The sequence below is a fragment of the Impatiens glandulifera genome, chromosome 4, assembly GCF_907164915.1.
Source record: "Impatiens glandulifera chromosome 4, dImpGla2.1, whole genome shotgun sequence".
Classification (NCBI taxonomy): domain Eukaryota; kingdom Viridiplantae; phylum Streptophyta; class Magnoliopsida; order Ericales; family Balsaminaceae; genus Impatiens; species Impatiens glandulifera.
The window spans coordinates 4,738,020-4,764,941 of NC_061865.1; the positions used below are offsets into that span (position 1 = coordinate 4,738,020).

Here is a 26,922-nt window from a genome sequence, read left to right on the forward strand (position 1 = left end):
TTGAATATGTGTAGAAATTTGATGTTTTCATTTTGAAAATAAATTTGATTTGAGCTTGAGTTCGAGCTTGAGTTTAAGCTTGAAAATTTAAATTTTGTTCAAGTTTTCGAGTCGAGCCGAGCTTGTAAGTAATATAATCGAGTCGAATTCGATCTCAAATTTATAAGCTCGTTCGAACTCAAGTTCGAGATGAGCTAATAAATACTTCATCAAGTCGAGCTCGAGCTCCACCAACAAGCTTGGGCTCGGCTCGACTCATTTACGGCCATAGATATAACATATATTTAGAAAAGTGGCATAATATTATTATATATAATAATTAATATATAATAATAAATTAAACGAATTAAAATAATAAAAAAATTAAATATTAAAATAAACCTAATATCATAAAAATAAAAGATTTTTTTATTTTTGTACTATTTTTATAATTTTATTTCAAACACAAAAATATTAATTATATTATTTAATTTATTAATCAAATTATTAAAACATTTATTATTTTTTATAATTAATATTGTTTATTACATGTTTATACATATCAATATATTTTACTCAAATAACTAATTTTGTAATTTATTTACACAAATAAAATTATTTAAAACTAATCTATTTATCCAGCTCTAACATGGGTTCAAATCTTATGTAGCAGATTTGGTATTCCATCCTACACCACCTTTAAAAAAATAATTATTTTATAGGATAAGTCAAAATTAATGAAGAGAGAATTAAAAGTAACATATATTATTAAGATGGTATAGGGTGAAACACCAAATCTGTAACCTCAACAAAATCTAGACCATTCATTCATTTAAGAGTGTTTTCAAACCGCTTATATTTCCAAAAAAAAATATATGAGAACGTGTATCACGATGACAAGATCAAAATGTTATATATTTTCTACTTTAAACAAATAATAATATGATGATTCTGCGTATCTTGCTGAAATATAAATATATATATATAGTGAGCCATTTCATGACACTCTTATAGATAAAGCCACATAATAACCATTTCAAATAAAACATCAATTTCACAATTCAAATATGGTAAACAGCTCTCCAGCCAATATGGTAACTCTCGAGCAAGTCAGGAATGAACAACGTGCTAGGGGGCCTGCCACTGTGTTGGCCATCGGAACCGAGGTTCCTTCTAATTTCGTCGATCAGAACACTTTTCCGGATTATTATTTTCGTGTCACAAACAATCAACATAAGACTGAGTTGAAGGAGAAGTTCCAACGCATATGTACGTTATCGTCTTGTTCTTCTTTAAATTCTTCATTATAAATTTAGTTGGAAATATATGTTTATGTCGTCCTTGTCTACTATTTATTTAAAATGTTTTAATACAATAATTAATAGATTTATTAGCGTTTTCTTGTACAAATGTTTCTAAACAAAAAGTCATGACCTTCAAGTAGACACTAACTATAATTTTCTTTCTAAAACTTATTAGGCGAGAAGTCTACGGTAAAGAAGCGACACTTGTACTTAACCGAGGAGATTTTGAAAGAAAAGCCAGAATTATGCGAGCACATGGCGCCGTCATTGGATACCAGGCAAGACATTCTGGTGGTTGAGACACCGAAGCTGGGAAAAGAAGCAGCCTTGAAAGCTATCGAAGAATGGGGACAACCCAAATCAAAGATCACCCATGTAGTCTTCGCCTCAAATGGCGGCGTCGAAATGCCCGGGGCAGACTACCATCTGACCAAACTCCTCGAACTTAATCCTTCAGTTAAACGTACCATGATTTATATGCAAGGATGCTTCATCGGAGGAACAATGATCCGATTAGCCAAGGATTTCGCTGAGAACAACAAGAACGCGAGAGTTCTCATCATCTGCACAGCGATAACCGCGATGAATTTCCGCGGTCCAAGCGAGAAACATCCCGAAGACCTAGTCTCTCGAGCGCTGTTGGGCGACGGAGCAGGGGCCCTTATAATCGGAGCTGATCCTTTGCCGGTGGAGAAGCCGTTGTTCGAATTGGTGTCTGCGGCGCAAACGATTTTACCTGAAAGCGATGGGGTGATTGTGGGTTATCTGCGTGAAGTAGGGCTGATGTTAAATCTGAGTAAAGATGTTGTTAAGATTATATCTAAGAACATTGAGAAAGCCCTGGTAGAAGCATTTCAACCACTGGGGATTTCAGATTGGAATTCAATTTTCTGGATCGCTCATCCAGGTGGGCCGGCGATACTTGATCGAATAGAGGCGGAGTTGGGATTGAAAGGAAAGAAGCTTAGGGCGTCTAGGCAAGTGTTGAGCGATTATGGAAATTTGTCGGGCGGGAGTGTGTTTTTTATAATGGATGAGATGAGGAGGAAATCCAAGGAGGCAGGGTTGAAGACGACCGGAGAAGGGCTTGAGTGGGGAGTCCTGTTTGGGTTTGGGCCGGGGATTACGGTGGAGACGGTGGTTCTCCGTAGCGTCGCCGTTTGAGTGTTTGAGTTGCTTTATGCTCTACTATTATTACTCTGTTTTATTTGAATATTGTACTAATGTGCTTATTTGCTATGTCTTTTATGTTATGTTATGATGGAACTAAAATAAATGTTATTGTTCCTATCAATGAATAAAACTTATGTTGGACTTGTTTTAGAAAGAAAAATAATAAAAGGAGGGGTGGGTGGGTTGATATAGTGTGGTCAATGTAATCTATATATATTTTAAAGTATCCGGATTGTCGGGTCGAGAGCTGTGGTTAATTTGCATACTTAGGTCGGATTGTGGGTTGATCCGCCTTTAAATTTAAAACGGTTAAAAATAAAATTAAAAATGTTAGAGGTATGTTTCGAACTTGCAACCTAACAAAAATAAGTACAACCTTTTACCAACTAGGCTACTAAGACTTTATATCTTAAATTCAACACCAAATTTGATGAATGCTGAACGTTTTAACATCAATATAAATTCAATTTTTTAACTAACTAATATATAATGATGTTGGGTAAGAGTAATGATAGGGGAGCGAAAATATTGTAACGAAAGTGTAGCGAATGACTGTGAAAGTGATTAGGATTGATGACTAGGTCTTCTTTAATATATTTATTTATCTCTCCTCCTTTTATTAATAATTTCTCTTTCTTCTCTTCATTTATATTTTTTTTCTCTTTTTATCTATTAATTTATAATTGAATATTTAAATTAATATATATATATATATATATTTAAAAGTAATAACTGTAAAAATTAATAAATATATATATAAAAAAGAATAAGAAGTTAAATATGAATATGATTAATTTTTGTAATTTAATTAATTTTTTGTTATTAATAGTTAATTAATTTATTTATGTATTTTTAATATAAATAATATTAAGGAGAACGAATAAATCAAGTTAATAAAACATATAAATGCACATATTTTTTAAATATATATTAAATTATAAATATAAATATATATAAAATAAAAAGTAAATATATATTAATAATTTGAATTATTTCTCTTAAAAAATATTCATATTAAATTATTATTTCTCTTAAAAAAAATAAAAGTTTCGTTTTATTCTTATTTAATTTTCTTATAAGATATATATTAAAATTCACCTTCTAAATAATATTATAACTTTCATTTTTATATAACGTATATATGTTGAAGATTAGTAATTTGAATTTTATTTATTATAAATATTAATAATTTGTATTTTATGTTAAAATTACAAATTTATTTTTTTCAATTTTAAATTAAGTAAATATTTATAATAATTTTATAATAAAATTAAAGAAGGGAAAATATTAAATAATTTATTTAAATAAAAAAAATTTAAGAGAGAGAAATTATTAAATGCAGTTGGGTGACATGTACAATTTAAAATGAAAGAGAGAGAAAAATTGATACGCGTACTATTTATTAGGTGACATTTATAATGCCATATCATTCGCTGCCTCATTCGCTAAAATATTTTCGCTCCCCCTATCATTACTCTGTTGGGTAAATGGATACTTGGGTCGGATTGTGGATTGACCCACCCATAAACTTAAAATAGTTAAAAATAAAATTTAAAATGTTATCCGTAATTTTTTTTTACGGTTTTTTATATTATTATTCGTGCAAATGCACGAACTAAATGTTAGTTGATATAGTTGGGTTTGAGGTTGATATGTGTATGAATCAGGTGGGATGTTGTAGTGTATTTGGTGAATGTATATATGACAAGGAAAATCTAGCGACAAAGAAAAAAATGAAACAACTATTTTGTTGGTCAACATCGGGAAGTCAGTCTTCTTCATGTTTTTCTTTATGTATTAGGAGAAACTTATGTTTATATAGATAGAGTTGAATAAATATAAAAACACTGATTTTTAATTTGAAAGTAGGATTAATTGATAATAGAAAAAAAGTGGGCAAACAATATTAAGGATATATTAATTAATATATTATATATAATATTGAAAAAGGTAAAAAAAAATGTTAATATATTATAATATATAATAAAAGTATATTATAAATAATAATGAAAAAGATAAATAAATTGTAATATATTATATATAATAAAAATAAATATTAAGAATATAATAATTAATATATTATATATAATATTAAAAGAGATAAAAAAATATTAATATATTATATATAATAAAAGTAAATATTAAGGATCTAATAATTATATTATATATAGTATTAAAAAGAGATAAAAAAAAATGTTAATATATATGTATATTATATATAATAAAAGTATATATTATATATAATATTAAAAAATATAAAAAAAATATTAATTCATTATATATAATAAAAATAAATATTAAGGATATAATATTAGGAATAGTGATACAAAAGAGTTAGAGTAGATATATATAGAAAATAAGTATAATATTAAGGATAAAAAATACTATTAAAAAATAATAAAATCCTTTACAAATTATAACATAAAAAGAAAAATTTAATATATTATTATATTAAATATAATATAGAGAGAGAAACACCTTTATTAGTTATCTCCTCACCCCTATATAATATGTTATATATGGAAAGAGAAATACTTTTAGTAGTTCTCTCGTCACCCCTATCTTCTGCCTACTAAGACCATCTCCAACCCAAAAACTCATTCTCAAACTCAAAATGCAGTAAGTGTCCCATCAAACAGTAATTCATCTCCAACCTAAAAACTCATTTTCAAACTCAAAAAAATATTTTTAGAATATTCCCCTTTACACACTTTTTCAATTCTACCTATATATTTATCAACTTTACAAATTAAACCCTAATATTTTTCAAAATCACTCATTAAATCAAATGAATTATAAATCAATAATTTATACACATAAAAAAAACAAATTAAACCTCATTAAATAAACAAACACAAATTATACTATACTAACAATAAAATTATATCAAAGCAAATATTATTAAATAAACTCAATTACACTACATAAATAAAAAAAAATGATATCAAAACAAATATTATTAAATTATTTTGTTATTTTTTAGTTTTTTTATCAATGTTATTCATTATTAAATTTATGATATTTAAAAAATATTAATATTAATAAAAAGAAAAAGATAAAAATAAAACATATCAATAATTATATAAAATATGAAATATATAAGATTAACATAATAATATAGTTAGAGGACCATTTTGTTTTTTTAAAAATTTTTGAGTATGTGAATAGTAAATACTCAAATTTGGGTTTTTATCTGATAGAAAATGGGTATAAACCCATTTTGGGTTTTGTTTTAGAGGTGGGTTGGAGGAGAAAAATCCATTTTGGGGGTCATTTTGCAGTTGGGTTGGAGTTGCCCTAATGGGAGATAACTTTAATCAATATATTATTATATTATATATATATATATATATGATAAAAGAAAAAGAAATAATATATTATTATATAATATAGAAAAAAAAAATATTTTTATATATAACATAAAGAGAAAAAGTTAAAATTTTTTAAGAAAATAAATATAAAAAAGATATGATATTATAAGTTAAAATACTTTATAATATATAATTAATAATATTATATAATTATTGCATTGTCCATTTTAGATAATCATGTCTTGAAATTTTGAATAGTTATCATTATTTTATATTTTAATTTTGAAATGTCATGTTTTAAATGTTAAATATGTGTGAAAATTTTATATTTTTCTTTTGAAAATAAATTTGGTTTGATTTGAGTTCGAGCTCGAGTTTAAGCTTGAAAATTTAAATTTTGTTCAAGTTTTCGAGTCGAGTCGAGCTCGAGTTCCAGTAATCTTGAGCTCGGCTTGGCTCATTTGGAACCCCTAGGTATAACATATATTTAGAAAAGTGGCATAATATTATTATATATAATAATTAATATATATAATAATAAATTAAACGAATTAAAATAATAATAAAAATATTAAAATAAACCTAATGTCATAAAAATAAAATGATTTTTATTTTTGTACTATTTTTATAATTTTATTTCAAACACAAATATATTAATTATATTATTTAATTTATTAATCAAATTATTAAAACATTTATTATTTTTTATAATTAATATTGTTTATTACATGTTTATACATATCAATATATTTTACTCAAATAACTATTTTGTAATTTATTTACACAAATAAAATTATTTAAAACTAACATATTTATCAAGCTCTAACCTATGAGGGAGAAGTGGTTGGAAGTTGGGTACAGTGTTTTCAAACAACTTATATTTCCAAAAGAACCAATATATGAGAACGTGTATCATGATGATAAGATCAAAATTTTATATATTTTCTACTTTAAACAAATAATAATATAATAATATGATGATTCTGAGTATCTTGCTGAAATATAAATATATATATATAGTAAGTCATTTCATGACACTCTCTTATAGATAAAGTCACATAATAACCATTTCAAATAAAACATCAATTTCACAATTCAAATATGGTAAACAGCTCTCCAGCCAATATGGTAACTCTCGAGCAAGTCAGGAATGAACAACGTGCTAGGGGGCCTGCCACTGTGTTGGCCATCGGAACCGAGGTTCCTTCTAATTTCGTCGATCAGAACACTTTTCCGGATTATTATTTTCGTGTCACAAACAATCAACATAAGACCGAGTTGAAAGAGAAGTTCCAACGCATGTGTACGTAATTGTCTTGTTCTTCTTTAAATTCTTGATTATAAATTTAGTTGGAAACATGTGTTTATGTCGTCATTGTCTATTATTTATTTAAAATGTTTTAATAAGATAATTAATAAATTTATTAGCGTTTTCTTGTCCAAATGTTTCTAAACAAAAAGCATTCATTTCAAGTCCACACTAACTCTAATTTTCTTCTACAATTTGATCAGGCGACAAGTCAATGGTAAAGAAGCGGCACTTGTACTTAACCGAGGAGATTTTGAAAGAAAAGCCAGAATTATGCGAGCACATGGCGCCGTCATTGGATATAAGGCAAGAGATTCTGGTGGTTGAGACACCAAAGCTGGGAAAAGAAGCAGCCTTGAAAGCTATCGAAGAATGGGGACAACCCAAATCAAAGATCACCCATCTGGTCTTCGCATCAAATGGCGGATTCGAAATGCCCGGAGCAGACTACCATCTGACCAAACTCCTCGGACTTAATCCTTCAGTTAAACGTACCATGATTTATATGCAAGGATGCTTTGTCGGAGGAACAGCGATCCGATTAGCCAAGGATTTCGCTGAGAACAACAAGAACGCGAGAGTTCTCATCATCTGCACAGCGATAACCTTGATGAATTTCCGCGGTCCAAGCGAGACTCATCTGGACGACCTAGTCGGTCGATCGTTGTTGGGCGACGGAGCAGGCGCCCTTATAATCGGAGCTGATCCTTTGACGGTTGAGAAGCCGTTGTTCGAATTGGTGTCTGCGGCGCAAACGATTTTACCTGAAAGCGATGGGGTGATTGTGGGTTATCTGCGTGAAGTAGGGCTGATGCTTAATCTGAGTAAAGATATTGTTAAGATTATATCTAAGAACATTGAGAAGGCCTTAGTGGAAGCATTTCAACCATTGGGGATTTCAGATTGGAATTCGATTTTCTGGATCGCTCATCCAGGTGGGCCGGCGATACTTGATCGAATAGAGGCGGAGTTGGGATTGAAAGAAAAGAAGCTTAGGGCGTCTAGGCAAGTGTTGAGCGATTATGGAAATTTGTCCGGCGGGAGTGTGATTTTTGTAATGGATGAGATGAGGAGGAAATCCAAGGAGGAAGGGTTGAAGACCACCGGAGAAGGGCTTGAGTGGGGAGTCCTGTTTGGGTTTGGGCCGGGAATTACGGTGGAGACGCTGGTTCTCCGTAGCGTCGCCGTCGCAGTTTGAGTGCTTGAGTTACTTTATGCTCTACTTTTATTATTACTCTGTTTTATTTGAATATTGTACTAATGTGCTTATTTGCTATATATGTTCAATCTTTTATGTTATGTTTATGATTGAACTAAAATAAATGTTTTGTTTCTATCAATAAATAAAACTTATGTTGGGCTTGTTTTAGAAAGAAAAATAATAAAAGGAGGGGATGGGTGGGTGGTTTGATATAGTGCTGTTTGGGGGTTGATGTTGATGTGTGTATGAATCAGGTGAATGTTGCAGTGTAGTGAATGCATGTGGGAAGAATACCAATTTTACACACAAAGTTGTAACAAAGTTGTAAGAAGGTGTCAAATTTACTTATTAAGTATCAAAATTCCATTTATATGTATGAACTTGTCAAAAAGTGTCAAATATATTTAAAATAACAGAAATGTTAAACGGTGTTAAAATTTTTGCAACATGTAATATCCATATATTTTTTATTTTTTTAAATTGACATTACTTTAATTATTTTTTATTCAAACAAAACATTAAAATTTTTTCTTATTTATTTTCTCTTTCTTTACCCTCACAACTTACCATTTTCTTTAAATATTTCTCTCTTCATTTCTCCATCTATGGGTAATTTTATTATTAATAATAATATTTAATTGATTAATTATAAAAATTATTCTAAAAAGTAACGAGTTATTAAGACTTCGCCATAGCACTGGCAATTTAGGATTCAGCCAACAAAGACTTCACCACAACATTGACAATTTAGGATTCGATCAATGAATGTTTCAACCAATGATGATGATAGTGTAAAGTTTAACTGAGAAAGACTTGGATTTGGGGGTTACGTCTGGGAGCTGATAAAGTTTAACAGGGTAAGTATTATGAAAACTAAAATTAAAACAAGTCGGTTAAGGGAGATTTTACCTTGATTCGGCATTGTCCGCTAATGGCGACAATGATTTAGGGTTCGACTAATGAAGATTTTGGCCACAACATCTATGATTTAGGAATCGGCCAACAAAACTTCCACCAACGATGATGACTATTTAAAGTTCAGTTAGGAAGCACTTGGAGGTTAGAAGAAGGTAAAAATACAAAAGAACTTGAGTTAATCAAATAGAGAAAAGTTAGAAAAAAAATGGAGAGTTGTGGAGGGATGAGAAAGAAAGTAAAAATAAGTTTTATTTAAATTAAAAAATAATGGAAAAATAATTAAAGTAATGTCAATTTAAAAAAATAAAAAATATGTGGATATTACATGTGGCAAAAATTTTAACACCGCTTAATATTTCTGTTATTTTAAATATATTTGACACTTTTTGACAAGTTCATACATATAAATAGAATTTTGATACTTAATAAGTAAATTTGACACATTCCTACAACTTGGTGTGTAAAATTGACATTCTTCCCGAATGCATATATGACAAGGAAAAATTTGCATAGTAAAAGAGACTAAAATTTAATGTTTATTAAATTGAAATATCATTTTTATAAATTGAAATAATAAACTTAGACATTTGATTTAGAAATTGACAATCTTTATGTTTAATTGTTTTGCATAAAACATATTTTTTTTATTTTTTTTTATATTTTTTTTATTTTTTTTTATGTTTTGAAGTTTCATTAGTTTGATATGCTTATATCATTTTCTCGTAACAGAGTTATCATGTTCTAATAACAACATTGTCATGTTTTCAAAATTGCATTGTTATGTTGTATTAAATTGTAATTTAATATTTATTAAACTAGAATCTCATGTTTCTTAAACTGAAATTTAATGTTTATTAAACTCTAATGTAATTTATTGAAATAATAAACTTAGACATTTGATTTTGAAATTAACAATCTTTATCTTCAATTGTTTTGCATTAAACGTTTAAGTTTTTAAGTTTCATTAGTTTGATACGCTTATTTCAGTTTAATAAACATGACATTCCAATTTAATACAACATGACATTCCAGTTTAATAAACATAAATTCCAGTTTAATAAACATTAAATTCCACTTTAATACAACATTACAATGTTGTATTGAGAACATGACATTAACGTTTCAAGTTTAATGCAAGTAAATTGAACATACAAATTGTGAATTTTATGTTGTATTAAACTGGAATATCATGTTTCTTATTTATGTTTAATAAATATGACATTCAATTTAATATAACATGTCATTCTAGTTTTAAAAAAAATATGAATTTCAGTTTAATACAACATATTAATGTTGTATTGAGAACATGACAACGTTGTATTGAAAACATGACAATATATATGTTTCATTAAATATACATGTAAAAAGATAAGAGGATTCACTTCTAAATAAGAGTTTTTGTTACAACAACACTAACCACCAATGAAAGTTTTCGATTGTTGTGTATAATGTGTTCTCCTCTCTCATTCTTCTTTCTTGCTTCTTTCAACCATGTCATTGTTCTCATCTTCAGATTTCTTGTCTTTATCAAATTCAAGCTTCTGCAAAGAAAAATAAACATTAATGAATGCATTACAAAATAAAAAGTAACCCACCAAAAAAGAAGAAGAAGGGTAGGTTGGTGGTTAAACAAACCTGCTTGACTTTACCATTGTATTAAACTTTTGAATGTCATGTTTATTTCAATTTCATAAACATGACATTTTAGTTTAATACAACATTAAAATTCAGTTTAAAAAAATTGAATTGCAGTTTAATAAAAATGATTTCAGTTTAAAATATGACATTACAATGCTTTGTTGAGAACATGACAACGAAGTGTTGAGAACATGATATGCACTTTTCAAGTTTAATAAATCTATCCGCCTACAAAATATTTTTAAAATGTTTCCAGAAAATTTTAAATCAAATGTCTATGTTTCTTACAGTTTTTGAACAACAAATGACTAGATTTAAAAAAAAAATGAATTACAATTTAATAGAAATGATTTCAGTTAAAAACATGACATGACAACACTTTATTAAGAACATGACAACGAAACATTGAGAACATGACATGCACTTTTAAAGTTTAATAAAAATGATTTCAGTTTAAAACATGACATGCTAACGTTTCGTTGAGAACATGACAATGTTTCGTTTAGAACATGACATGGACTTTTAAAATTTAATAAACCTATCAACTTACAGAAACATTTTCAAAACGTTTCAAGAAACTTTTAAATCATGTCTATATTTTTTTTAAAGTTTTGAATAACAAATGATTAGAGTTTGACATACCTGTCTACGTTTCTTCTAAGTTAAAGGAAGGGATTGCAATGGTGAAAATGGAGATGGTTAAAAATAGTTTTAGATGGTGAAAACAGATTGCGATGGAGAAAATAGAGCTTAGGAGCCTGTGATGGAGAAAACGGAGCTTGCACCTTTAAAGAAAGAATGTGTTAGGGTTACAAATGAGGAAGAAAGAATGAGTTAGGGTTAAAAATGAGAAAGAGGCATACTATTTAATTGTACTAGATTTAAAAATAAAATAAAATTGAACGGCTAGTTTAATAAAAATGATTTCAGTTTAAAACATGACATGCTAACGTTTCGTTGAGAACATGACAACGCTTCGTTAAGAACATGACATGCACTTTTAAAATTTAATAAACCTGTCAACTTACAGAAATATTTTCAAAACGTTTCAAGAATTTTTAAATCATGTCTATATTTTTTTAAAGTTTTGAACAACAAATGACTAGATTTTGACATACTTGTCTACGTTTCTTCTAAGTTAAAGGAAGGGATTGCAATGGTGAAAACAGATATGGGTTAAAAATAGTTTCATATTTTAAAAACAGATTGCGAGATTGATGGAAAAAATAGAGCTTACAAGCTTGTGATGGAAAAAACGGAGCTTGCGCGTCTGCGATGAAGAAAACGGAACACGAAGCTTGCGAGCCTGTGATGGAGAAAACGGAGCTTGCACCTTTAAAGAAAGAATGATATAGGGTTAAAAATGAGAAAGGAAAGAGGCATACTGTTTAATTGTTTTTTCCACAGTGTCACGCCACATAGGCAATCGCACCCCCGGTATCATTCATCCTTTAGAAATATGTACTATTTTTGTTTTTTCATAATAAAACAAATCCACTCGTTTAGAAAACTAAATGGAACTCACTTATATTACCATTATAAAAACAAATTATGGAAAGTGGAAATGGAATTTAAGGTGAGATTGAAATTTAAATTATAATTCAATTATTATGTTTGAAAAATTAAAAATTTTAATTTCATTTTAATTCCTAAATTGAAAAAAAATAAAAAATAATATATATATAAATTATTTATTTTATTAAATATTAGTTTAATACAATTAATTATGATAGCTCATGTGTTAAGAGTTTTTTTTTAGATTTTGATTCTAATTAAAAAAAAATATATCGATTCGACATGTTAACTTCAGAAATACAAAAAAATAATTATCAGTACAATATTTTATCATACTAAATTCAAAAACAAAATATGAGTTCGACATGTTAACTTTTTAAATTAAAAAAATATGCATCGCTTCAAAATGTTATTTACTAAATTTAAAAAGGAAAAAAAATATTGGCTCGACATTTTAACTTATAAATTAATTTTTTTTATCGATTTAACACGTTAATTGTGTTTTAAATGATAAAATAATAAGATATTTTATTTGAAAAAACATTTACAAAATAAAATTTTTAATTAAAATTCTAAACGAGTGGAATTTAGAATTATAAAAGTTCATTAATTTGAATTCCATGCAAATTGTAATTCCAAATCAAAAAATATTAAGTGATTTATCAAACATAAAAATTGAAATTAAATCTCACCATTATAATTATAATTATAATTCCAATTCCAATTCCAATTCCAATTCCAATTCCAATTCCAATTCCAATTGAAATTCCGATTCCGGTTTCGATTTTGATTTTGATTCCGATTCCGATTTTGATTCCGATTTCATCATGGACCAACCCCTTAATACATTTTTCATACCAAAACACTAACTTTGTCTCTATTTTTGTATGTTAGATATTTGAGTGTTTTAACTTCATTTTATTAAAAATTTGTTTTTATAAAAGAAATAATTTATTTAATTTTTAATTGATTAAATTGTTATAATATTTTTTATATTTAAAGTTTATAAAAATAAAATAATAAAATAATAAAATTTTAATATTTTAATTAATATATTTAATGATTTGATGATGGAAAATATTGGAATTTGAAGATGGTTTCATTATAGGAATATAAATGAGAATGTAAGAATAAAATTGAATGAGTGTGTAAAAATTGGAAGAGATTTTAATAAAAACAAGACCTAGAACAAAGATCTAGAAAATAAAATGAGAGATTATGTTTCAATTAATAGAAGAATTAAGAACTCTATAATAAAAAAATAGCAAAATATAGCAAATCCTTTATATATGTCAAAATATTACATTGATGCCAGTTATTTTTTTCAAAAGTATAAATTAAATATTAAGCCAATGTCTTCTATAACTCAACCAACATACATTTACAATAACAATGTCAATATATATAACTAATATTTAGTTATGATTTAATTACCAACTCAATAAACATAAATATACTCATGTAAACATAAATGATATATTTAGCACTCTCATGGTGAACATCTTTGAAGTTTAATGTGGACAACAATAATCGAAATCAAACAAAATGAAGGGTCTTTATAAAAGAAATCAGAAAGCTATGTTTAGTATAAATGTGTCGGTATAACATAACTGTTGTTTTTTGGCACAATTAGAATCCCACATCGGAAGATAATGGGAGTGAAAGAAGTTTCTTAGTATATAAAAGAAACTATATTCACAATTAGCATAAATCCCACATCGGAAGATGATGGGAGTTGGGGAAGTTTCTTAGTGTATAAAAGAAACTCTCCCCTCTTTGGTTTATTGCACCCAAATTTGTATCTCTTCTTCCTTATTAATTGATAGCCTTAGTGCTCGGAGACGTAGGCAATATTTTGGCCGAACTCCGTTATCAAATTCTGTTAGTGTGTTCATTCTTTTGTTTTCTTCTTTTGTGGTTCTGTCAAGGGTTTTCCCCAACAAGTGGTATCAGAGCTGAAGGTTCGTCCTTGGCATGGTGGAGTCTTCAAAAGGGGCGTCAACTCCTTCGTCATTCTGGACGAGGACACCGATGTCGAATTTGAAGTTTGCGGTGGAGATCTTTGATGGAACTGGGCATTTCGGCATGTGACAAGGTGAGGTTCTAGATTGTCTTTTTCAGTAGGGTTTAGATGTTGCTATTGAGGTCGGAAAGCCAGATGGTATAGAAGAAAAAGAGTGGAGTATCATGAATCGGTTGGCGTGCGGAACAATTCGGTCGTGCCTGTCTAGAGAGCAGAAGTATGCTGTGAAGAATGAAACTTCTGCACAGAAACTGTGGCAAGCATTAGAGGACAAGTTTCTGAAGAAGAGTGGTCAGAATAAGCTCCTTATGAAGAAGCGACTATTCGGTTTGAATACCAATCAGGTACTACGATTAATGAGCATATAAATAAGTTTAATCAGTTAGTAACGGATTTGTTAAACCTTGACGTTAGGTTTGAGGATGAAGATTTGGCTTTGATGTTGCTATCGTCCCTTCCTGATGAATTTGAACACTTAGAAACAACGTTACTTCATGGGAAGGGAAATGTTTCTCTTGATGCTGTAAGTTCTGCTTTATATAGTCATGAATTGAGAAAGCAGGATAAAAGAAAAATCAAAGTAGGTACAGAAGATGAAGCATTGATGGTCAGGGGCCGTCAACAGAGCAAATCAAAAGGGAAAGGAAGAAGATCTGAAAGTAGAGTTGCCAAAGATGAATGTACTTTCTGTCGTGAGAAAGGACATTGGAAGATTAACTGTCCAAAGTTGAAGAAGAAAGAGAAAGATTCTGAAGATGCGAATGTTGCAGAAAACAAAGGTGATGCAGATTCAGAATACTCTTTATCGATGTCACACACAACATCACATCCTGATGCGTGGATATTGGACTCAGCTTGCACTTATCATATGACACCAGTTCGAAAGTGGTTCTTTGACTTTAAAGAGCTAGATGGTGGAGTTGTTTATATGGGAGATGCTAATACATGTAAAGTAAGGGGATAGGTTCAATCAAACTGAGAAATGAAGACGGATCCACCAGAATTATCAGAGATGTTCGGTACATACCGAATATAAGAAAAAAAGAATCTCATTTCTTTGGGGGCCTTGGAGTCGAAAGGCCTACATGTGAAATTGGAAAATGGAGTTCTTAGAGTAATATCTAGAGCGCTAGTGATGTTGAAAGCTATCAGGAAAAGTAATAATTTGTATTACTATCAAGGTAGTACAGTTAATGGGACATCATGTGTATCAACTTCCGGGAGCAGTAAAGAGTTAGAGGCAACAAAGCTATGGCATATGCGATTGGGGCACGCTGGTGAGAAATCTATGCAAACTCTTGTCAAGCAAGGATTATTGAAAGGTACAAAAGTTTGTAAGTTAGATTTTTGTGAACATTGTATTCTGGGAAAACAAAGGCGAGTAAAATTTGGCACTGCTATGCATAATACCAAGGGTATTTTGGATTATGTGCACTCAGATGTCTGGGGACCTGCCAAGACTCCTTCTCTTGGAGGTAGACATTATTTTGTTACTTTTATTGATGATTTTTCCAGAAGAGTTTGGGTGTTTACTATGAAGAACAAAGGTGAAGTGTTTGAGATTTTTCTTAAATGGAAAACTCAAGTTGAAGACGAGACAGGAAGAAAGATCAAAGTTATCCGGACTGATAACGGTGGAGAATACAAGAATGATCTATTCCAGAAGTTATGCCAAGAGTGTGGCATAATTCGACACTTCACAGTTAGAAAAACACCACAGCAGAATGGAGTATCGGAACGTATGAACAAGACATTGGTGGAGAAAGTTCGATGTATGTTGTCTAATGCTGGATTAGACAGGAAATTTTGGGCAGAAGCTGTGTCATACGCTCAACATTTGGTAAATCGCCTACCATCATCTGCACTTGGTGGCAAGACTCCATTAGAGGTATGGTCTGGAAAACCTGCAACTGATTATGATTCTTTGCATATTTTTGGTTCTGCTGCATATTATCATGGAGTTGAATCAAATTTGGATCCACGAGGAAAGAAGGCTCTTTTTATGGATTTACTACGGGAGTTAAAGAGTATCGCCTCTGGTGTTTGGATGCAAAGAAAACCATTATCAGTAAGGATGTTACTTTTGATGATTATTCAATGTTGAATAAGGTAACACCAGACAAGATTGATTTTACTCCGCAACAGGTGGAGTTGAGCAGATAAAGATAAGCCCAACTAGAAGTGACTCTCCGACGACAGACGAAGAGTTAAATGAGGAAGAGGTTCTGACCCAAGAACCTTCAGAACAAAGTGAATCAATTTCTGTATATAGGTCAAGACGAGTTATTCAAAAACCAGGTCGGTTTGTTGACATGGCGGCCTATGCACTTCTAGTCGTAGATGATGTTCCATCCACTTTTTCAGATGTCAGTCGAAATACTGAAAATGGAAAAAGGAGAGGTGTTATAGAAGATGAGATGCAATCTATTCAGAAGAATGAGACATGCAAGTTGAGGCATCTACGAAAAGAGAAGAAGGCTATTGGTTGTAAATGGATCTTTGCTAAGAAAGAAGGATTTCCTGGAATATTTGATGTTCGCTACAAGGAAAAATTGGTAGTTAAAGACTACGCTCAGAAGGAAGGAGGTGATTATAATGAGGTACTTTCTCCTGTTGTTAAACACTCTTCCATTAGAATTTTGTTGGCCTTGGTAGCGCAGATGAATTTGGAGCTAGCTCAACCAGATGTGAAGACCGCAGACATACATGGTCATTTGAATGAGGAAATCTACATTTATCAACCAGATGGATTCAAAGTTGCTGATAAAGAAAATTGGGTTTGCAAGTTGAACAGATCATTGTACAGGTTAAAGCAATCGTCGAGACAATAGTACAAGCGACTTGACAAGTTTATGATGGAGCACAAGTACACAAGAAGCAGATTCAGTTCATGTGAGTATTTGTGCAAATTGCAAGATGAGTCTTACATCTATCTACTCTTGTACGTTGATGATATGTTGATAGCATCAAAGAGCCAATATGAAGTTGATAAATTGAAGGCTCAATTGGGTAGAGAGTTCGAGATGAAAGACATGGGGAAAACCAAATCTAATTGTTTAGATTTGGTAAACACATTCCGCGTTTGAGTCGGCGCTGAAAAGCGCCAATTGGAAGCACTGAAGAACTATTTTTAATATTGAAGATTAGTATTTGATTATTGTGCCAAGGTGGAGATTTGTTGTTTTTTGGCACAATTAGAATCCCACATCGGAAGATAATGGGAGTGAAAGAAGTTTCTTAGTATATAAAAGAAACTATATTCACAATTAGCATAAATCCCACATCGGAAGATGATGGGAGTTGGGGAAGTTTCTTAGTGTATAAAAGAAACTCTCCCCTCTTTGGTTTATTGCACCCAAATTTGTATCTCTTCTTCTTTATTAATTGATAGCCTTAGTGCTCGGAGACGTAGGCAATATTTTGGCCGAACTCCGTTATCAAATTCTGTTAGTGTGTTCATTCTTTTGTTTTCTTCTTTTGTGGTTCTGTCAAGGGTTTTCCCCAACAATAACCCTCTACGAATTTATGCATTTTAATGTGACAACTGATTTCTAAATATTTTTTTTTCTTTTATGAAATATAAGATTTTGGGTAATGTGGTTTGATGCTCGGTTATCACACCACTGTCGAGTTATGAATTATACACTTATAATAAACTCTACAATTGTTAATTAGAGTTTATTGGGTTTGTATTTGGTTTTGAGCTTGAGCCTGATAAAAAGTTATTTATGTTTTATTACCTGAATGTTTACCATATAAATATGTGATTATTATGAGTTTACATGAACAAGACATAATTCTAGAGAGATAATGTGTGATGCAAAAACTCTGTATTCCTTCTTCTTCTTCATAGTGAAATTTGGTGACGGCTGAAGTGGACGTAGCTTAATTTAAGAGAACCACTATAAATTTGTGTCTTCTTGTGTTCTTCTTTCTTGAGTTTTTTACCGATCATTTCAAGTAAGTCGAATTTAGGAGATACAAATCTTAACAACTAGTATCATAGCAGCTATGCTATATCTGAGCATTGGAAACAATGACAAGCGAGAATAGTATAAGACATGAGATTGTAAGATTTGATGGGACATATTATGCCTTTTGGAGGATGTCATTTTGAAGATTATCTCTATGAAAAGAAGCTTCATGTTCCTTTAAGTGAGAAACAAGAGAATATGGATGAAGCTGAATGAAAACTCCTTGATAAACATGTTATGGGAGTTGTCCGATTGACACTAGCCAAGACGGTTGCTCACAATGTAGCGAATGAGAAGACCACCATGGGTCTAATGAAAGCTCTTTCTGATATGTATAAGAAACCATTTACTAACAACAAAGTACACTTAATGAAATGACTCTTCGAGGGACCTCCAAATACGCTTTGTGTTATGGTACTGGAAAACCACATGTTGAAGGGTTTTTTTGATTAAGATATGAGTGGTGATATTTACACAATGAGATCAACTTTAGGGTATTTGTTTACCTTTGGAGGAGGAGTTGTATCATGGTAGTCTCGTCTAAAGAAATGTGTTTCTTTGTCTACTATAGAAGCTGAATATATTTCCATTACTGAATGTTGTAAGGAAATGAGATGAATGAATGAATTATTGAAGGAAACGAGTATAAAACAAGACATGTTCGTGGTGTTTAGTGACTCACAAAGTGTTATACATGTGAGCAAAAATTTAAGTTTCCATTCACGTTCTAAACACATCCAAAAAGGTACCATTGGATCTATGAAGTGCTCGAAAATGATTTATACTTGAAGAAAGTGCATACGGATGAGAACGAGTTAGATATGATGATAAAGGTTTGCCAAGAGGCAAGCATGAGATATTTTGTGCCAAAAAGGTTCTGATAGGGGCATCACAATGATGAATGTTTATAGCAACATTCTCCCATGGCTCGGAAGGGTAATGATGCTTAATTTTTAAAGTGTCCGACTATATATAATGATGCTTAATTTTCAAAATGTCTGGATTATCGGGTCGAGAGTTGTGATTAATTTGGATATATATGTGAGAGTAAATTGATACTTGGGTCGGATTGTGGGTTGACCCGCCCATAAACTTAAAACGGATAAAAATAAAATTAAAAATGCTATATATACATCAGTTAGTTAAAAAGTTGAACTTATATTGTGAAGAATGTCTATATATATAATGATGCTTAATTTTTAAATTGTTTGTATTGTCGGGTCGAGAGTTGTGGTTAATTTGAATATATATGTGAGAGTAAATGGATACTGGGGTCGGATTGTGGGTTGACCCGCCCATAAACTTAAAACAGTTAAAAATGTTATATGTATGTTTCGAATTTGCAACATAACAAAACAAGTACAACTTTTTAACCAACTAAGCTAATAAGAATTTATATTTTAAATTCAACACCAAATTTGATAAACGCGGACATTCTTAAGAATATAAGTTCAACTTTTTAACTAACTAACTAATATATATATATATATATAATTAATGATGCTTAATTTTCAAAATATCCAGATTGTCGGGTCTAAAGCTATGATTAATTTGAATATATATGTGAGAGTAAATGACTACTTTGATCGGATTGTGAGTTGACCCGCCCATAAACTTAAAATGGTTATGTATGTTTCGAACTTGCAACATAACAAAACAAGTATAACATTTTAACCAAGTGTGATTGAGATGTGGTTTGTCGATGGATAATAAGCCGGTAATAATTGAAAGTGGTTAAAAAATATAAATCAAATATTTGATTGACTAAAGTGTGAGGTTATAATACTAAATATTAAAAAATATGAATTAGATATTTGATAGATCAAAGTAAAAGTGTTAGGTCACGAGGTGAGATATTCATTGAAAAAAAATATGTGATGAGATATGTGAGAAGATAAGTTGTTTTACCGAAGTGAATAAAATGTGAAATGAAAGTGTTTTATTTTTTATTTTAATATATTATTCGTGATTTATTAAGAATTTTAAATTTTGAATATATATTATTATATTTTTTAAATTTATTTTGTTTATACTTTTATCTATACGATAAGTACGAAAATTTTTCTAGTGTTTTTATAAAGTTATTACATTTTTTTTTATAATTATATAATACTTAATACTTTGACGGGTATCTTGAATAATTATATGGATAATAAATATCAACTAGTTAGATACTATAATATTAATAAATAAATAAATAAAAATAACTTGAATGATATTATAATTTATAACTCAGGCAATAACTTGGCGATATGTTGCGATATCGGGAAGATATCGGGATTAGAGGAGTAAAGTTACTTGAAGGGTTCGAAATGGGGGAGTGCAAATCTGTTAAATGATACCGAAACCAGAATTTAATATATATTTTTAAATATAAAATATTATGGATTGAAACTTATAGACAGGCTATAAATAAAATGGTTTTTATTTTTATTTTTTTTTAAGTTTATGAGATCCATTCTTCATTGGAATCCATAAAAGTGATAGTTTTAATTGAATAGTAGATCTATAATAATAATAATAATAATAATAATAATAATAATAATAAATCCACAATAATAAAAAGCAAAAAAATATTTAAAAAATAGGGAAAGGTCATCATCAATCAATCTTCAATACTTGTATACAACACTCACCACATATATTTACAGTCCCCCAATCTCCGACATTAAATCACTATCAAATTTATAATTAATCCACTTATAATTATAATTGTATAAACTATATAATTTGTACCACCTGTATTTTAAACTTTCCAATATTAACCACATTTACAATAAATATATATATATATATATATATATATATATATATATATATATATATATATTTCATTTCACAGTCAACACACTTTCCAATATTAACCACATTCACATTTTTTCTAATATATTTTTTCATTTCACAGTCCAGGCCTCAAGGGTGTTCAATGGTAGACATGTAAGAAGGGCTGTTGTGACTAGGCCCGACCATCGTCTAGACGAAGTCCGACTTAGGGCTTGTTTACTTTTTTTCACCTAAATTTTTAAACTCAAAATAAATAATATATATATATATATATATATATATATATATTTGTAATAAATTCCCGTAAATGAAAATAATTAACCTAAGATTTCATAAATTTATTAATCAAAATCGTCATTCTATTTCAAATGAATATTGTGATTCCTAACGCGAAAACCCTAAAGGAGCGGCGAAATTTGTGATCGGCACGATCAACCAATCGGCACAACCGACACGATCGACACAACAACGTTCAACACGATCGACACGTTAGTCACACGAAATTTAGTCGGTTGATTTATTAGTCAGTTACGCGAATTGTGGTCGAAGTCACGATCGTCGGCACGTCTGGCACGTTCTGCACATTAGAGAAAATCGTCTAGGGTTATAAGTTGCGAAATCAAAAAACATCGGTTAAGGTTTGAACAAGGTCGGGAAAATGGTCGCAAAATCTTTGCCTGTGATTGTTTGAGGTTGATCACGGTTCGGTTCCTGGTCTGCTGCATAGGATATTTAAGTATTATGTATTACTCTGTTATGTATTTGTTATATTTGCTTCATAATTATGTTCTTCTACAATAATGAGAAGAAAGAAAAGCAACAAGGTAAAGGAAATTCAAGAATTTGATCTAGAAGGTACAAAGGATGTTGTTGGAAATGAAATCATAAGAAATCAAAGGAAGATGTACATGAAACTATACATGAAAACAATAAAGGTAAAGAACCAGTTAATGTTCAAAGTTCTGGTGAGGCTGAAGCAAGAAAGCAGGGGGAAAATGAGAGAATATGGAGGGTTGTGTATAACAAAAGAGGAAATCTTTTCAGGCTTAAAAATCAAATCACAAAGTTACTGATGCATGCAAAAAATGAGAGATTATGCTCAATAAAGATAAAGTCCAGCAAACAAATATCCAATTGAATGTACACTACCTTCAGGATTTGAATTTATTGAACAATATGAAAAGATAGTTAACTGGTTTGTGGAAATAATGAGGGAGCTGATGAAGTCCCCAAAATCAAAGATCTATACTACCAGGAGCAATTTCAGTTGGAAGGCAAATGAAGTCTGGAAAAAGATTGCAGAAAACAAAACAGAAGATCATGCATACAAAGGTCAAATCTACTTGGGTGTGTTTAAAATAAAAGTCAAGATTCTTAACTCTCATTTTGAATTTAAATTACCCTATGAAGTGGAGGAGAAATGCGTCAAAGAATGGGAAAATATAGTCGTTGAGAACTACATAGGAAAAAACTGTGTATATTTCTCAGTCACCAAGGAAGCACTAATGAAACAATGGGAATAGAAAGGACTGAAGAGGGTTTATGCAAACATCAATGATCTTTATTTTCTGCAATTCAAAAAGGGAACAAACTTGAATGATATTATGAAAATTGGGCATACTTATATTTGATCAAACTATATGAAGCTGGAGAGATGGTTTGAAAAATTGAGCCTTCTAAGCAAGCCAATGGAAACAACCCAAATATGGTTCAAACTTAGGAACATCCTAGTACACATGTATAATGCATAAGCTCTAAGTCACTCTGTTAGTATATTGGAGAAACCATTATATATGGACCCAATTACAAAGGGAGGAGAGCTCCTTACTTTTGGTAGAATAAACATTGAAGTGCATCCTCAAAGTACACTACCAAAGAACATGACAGTTATTAATAGGAAATGAATGCCAACAGTCATGAAAATCTCATATGAATGGAGGTAAAAAATGTGTGCTTTTAACTATACTTTCCAGCATGTTAGTATTAAATGTGCAAAAAAAATTGAGAAAAAAACAGAAAATCCTGAAATCCCAAGAAGCAAAAAAAGAAAAGAAAAATGAAACGGAAGAATCAAGAATGAAAGAGAATATTTTGGAAGTCAAGGACAGTGATATAGAAGACAAAAATGAGGAAAATACAGAGGAAGAAAACAAAGAATATTCAAAAAAGAAGAAATCAATGAAATTGAAGAAATAGAGGATGCTGAAAAAGTTCAATCTGAAGACAAGAAAGAAGAATAAGCAAAAGAAGAAAGTAAAGAAATAATAGAGGAGAAGAGTGAGGAGGAAACTAGAGTTGTTGATTCTCAAATCCGCAAAACTGAAATAGAGAAAAACATTGATAAAAGCCTGAAATTCTGAAAATAAGTTTCTTTTATCAGATTAGTACATGTTCATATAGAAGTAGGCCAAACAATGAGAGTAGAAAAACATCATCAACTGCTACAATTCAATCACATTTTATGAAGTATCAGCGAGGAAGGGGACGTGGAAGAAAGCAACATGGCCTACAAGGCGTATATGAAAATAACAACAAAAATTGGGAACTTTAATTGTAATATTTGATTGTACTGTTGTTTGATTGCTACCATTCAGAAACTTTAGGGTCGTTTGTTTGTCATCTTATAATAAAAACTAGGATTTGTCTAGTTTTGATTCTTAACCCTCTTACTTTTTGGCTTCTTAATGAAATGGTGCTAACCCATTCCCCCCCCAAAAAAAACCAAAAAAAAAAATTAACCACAAGATTTTTTTTCTTCCATTTACCTATTTTAGTTAGTTTTAATTAACATGTGCGTCATTTCTTTCAAGTATTCTCATTTCTTATCTTATACCATAATTATAATAGACGCATGACTACGTCACCACAAAACTATTTGCATGAGTAGGACGAGGTTAAGGTCCAGGTGCATGAATAAGTACCGGAATAATTAATAAATTATTAAATAAAATGTAAAAATCAAGTTTTTTAAAATTATCAAAAGTTTAAAATAAAGACCATATTTTGGACAAACATGAGCAATAAAACATTAAAGCATTTTCTCGAGTATAATCATGTATCACACCAAAACAAAATTTCTTGTACGCATCTTCGAACACACGATTTTTCTTTCTAGAATTTTCATAAGCAAATCGGATGTCAACTCTAAAAAAAGTCAAAACTAGTTTAACTTTGTCAAATTCTAATTTTTGGTTTCTATTTTTTTACGAGATTCAAGAGGATCTATGGGGTTTGACGAATATTGATATTTTAATCGTACATTAGATGAACCTTCATTTTAGTTACTCATATCTTTTTATGAGATTCGAGATAAATGTGAATGATGGGATATTGATTATTGTGGAAATATTTTCAAAACTCGACTTTTAGACGTTACTACTTTTGTAAAGACTCTTTGGAATTTATTTAAAATTATAAATTAGATGTAAACTGAGTGTTACTACTTTTTGTAAAAATTCTTTGAAATTTAATTAAAATTATAAATTGGATGTAAACAGAGTGTCTATAGAATTCAAAGAGCGTTTTAAAAAAAATGATCCATGCATATTAAAATGACAACGATTGTTGAAGCACACAACGACAAAACATAAATGAAAAAAGTTACCCAATAGAATATTAAAATAAGAAAAGAATACAAATGTGTTACTCAACATATTATTGAGCTCGTAAATTCTCAAAAAGAACGAATAACTCTCTAATCTACTATACCCGTATTCTAAAATGATTATCAGAAATCGTCATAATAATAATATTATGAATGATATGCATCGAACGATTACGGTCATTAAATGTTTGACGACTTCTCTCCAGCTAGATAGTTCACTAGAAAACAATCAAGATGGTAACCTAAATATGTATTCCAACTATATCAGGGACCTCAATTCAAACATCACAGCAACTGACCAAAGACTTAGACATCACTTAATGAATTTCATCATACTCATAAAAGACTCTAAATACTAGTTACCAAATACAATGCAAAAGTAAGTGAGTCACCGATTTCACCTTCTTATTACACATACAATTTACCATAATGCAACTTTTACATAATGCTACAAAAATCCGACTAGACTCTCCTATAGAATCAAGAGCCTCTTCAATTACATAGATCTCTTACAATCTACTAATCTATTTTTCAAATTTTAGTCTCACTAAAACAATATATGCCACAACAAATGTTCCCTACGGTGACTTTACAACGCTCTCATCACAACTATCATTGATTCCATAAATATTCCAATAAATAATTTTTCAAGCATTGATGAAATCTAATCGAAACAACCTTTTCTCTATTTTGAGACACGCTTTCTCTCTTGCATATAATCTTGTGGTAGATCATTTAGTTTCTTCACCTTACAACGTTGGTAGCTGTTCGACGAAATACACTGAAGGAGTGAGATCTCGCACACATTAACAATTGAAGAGGGCAAACCAATCTCTTTCACCTTATCTTCATCTGAAATAGCTAAATGGTTGAGCGCACAAACTCATGTTCTTATGGTCATTAGTTCAAGTCATCACACCCAAATCATTTAAAAAATGGTAATCTTACCCTTAATTCATAGTAGAATGTCGTCTATTAACATTAACAATAATAAATGTGCTTTGTATTTAACTCGTAGACTATGTAATAGCTCATCTTCATAAAGAAACTAAAAAAAAATGTAAATAGGTTTTGTTGTAAATGTAAGTAGTTGGAGATTGGCTAGGGTATCCTTAATTGGGATTGGGGATTGGGGTATATTGCATATCCTGTCGGTTGGAAATGTCTTGTAAATAGTTGGGGATTGGATAGGGTACCCTTAGTTGGGATGAGGGCATATTGCATTTCTTGTCGGTTGGAAATGTTCTAGTTGCCATCTTATAAAAGTAAATCTATAATAATAATAGTTATAAGCTAAAAAAAATAGAGGTCATGAAAAATTCTTCATAAATGTATTTAACGCCAAAATGCCTGGCCACAGGAAAGGCAACTCACCCGCCCCACCCATAAGCCTTATTTTTATTATTAATTATTAATATATACTTACATGTATTACATGTATCCCGTACATTTGCACGAGTAATAATAGAAAAAATCGTAAAAAAAATATTACGGTAAAATTTTATAGGCAGGTCAACCCACAATCCGACCCAAGTATTCATTTACTCTCACATATATTCAAATTAACCATAGTTCGGCATCATTATATATATATATAGATTAGTTAGTTAAAAAGTTAAACTTATATTGTTAAAATGTCACGCGTTTAACAATTTTTGGGTTGAATTTAAAATATAAAGTGTTATTAAAGGTTGTACTTGTTTTGTTAGGTTGTAAGTTCGAATCATACCTATAGCATTTTTAATTTTATTTTTAACCGTTTTAAGTTTATGGGCGGGTCAACCCACAATCCAACCCAAGTATACATTTACTCTCACATATATCCAAATTAACCACAGTTCTCGACCCGGCAATTCGGACACTTTAAAAATTAAGCATCATTATATATATATATATATATATATATATATATATATATATATATATATATATATATATATATATATTATGTATTAAATAATTTTTATATATATTATGATTTTTTATACTGTATATATTATAAATATATTTTATATTTATTTATTTTTAATTAGTATAATATTTTTATTTTATGGCCACAACTTTTCTTTTTTTTACCCTACACATATATTCTATCACCCAATAAAAATGATGCTATTGATTTTTTTTTTGGATAAACTTAAATTCGTGTCTAATTATATTATATTTGGTGGATGGATATATTATATATT

General features: G+C 29.9%; 1 protein-coding gene across 1 annotated transcript; it reads left to right on the forward strand.

Moving 5' to 3' along the window:
* The first annotated feature begins 1,011 nt into the window (after positions 1–1,011).
* Positions 1,012–8,326, forward strand: LOC124934514. Its single transcript, XM_047475051.1, has 4 exons — positions 1,012–1,248; positions 1,459–2,441; positions 6,842–7,070; positions 7,280–8,326. The coding sequence occupies exons 1-4, from the start codon at positions 1,047–1,049 to the stop codon at positions 8,272–8,274; spliced, it is 2,409 nt and encodes an 802-aa protein (XP_047331007.1). The 5' UTR covers positions 1,012–1,046; the 3' UTR covers positions 8,275–8,326.
* Positions 8,327–26,922: the final 18,596 nt, after the last annotated feature.

What these genes read in the sequence shown, in the direction of transcription:
- LOC124934514 (XM_047475051.1), top strand. Translation starts at nt 1,047, where the DNA reads ATGGTAAACAGCTCTCCAGCCAATATGGTAACTCTCGAGCAAGTCAGG. An exon ending in GGAGAAGTTCCAACGCATAT is followed by an intron (nt 1,249 to 1,458) that starts GTACGTTATCGT and finishes AAAACTTATTAG; the next exon opens with GCGAGAAGTCTACGGTAAAG. An exon ending in AGAGAAGTTCCAACGCATGT is followed by an intron (nt 7,071 to 7,279) that starts GTACGTAATTGT and finishes CAATTTGATCAG; the next exon opens with GCGACAAGTCAATGGTAAAG.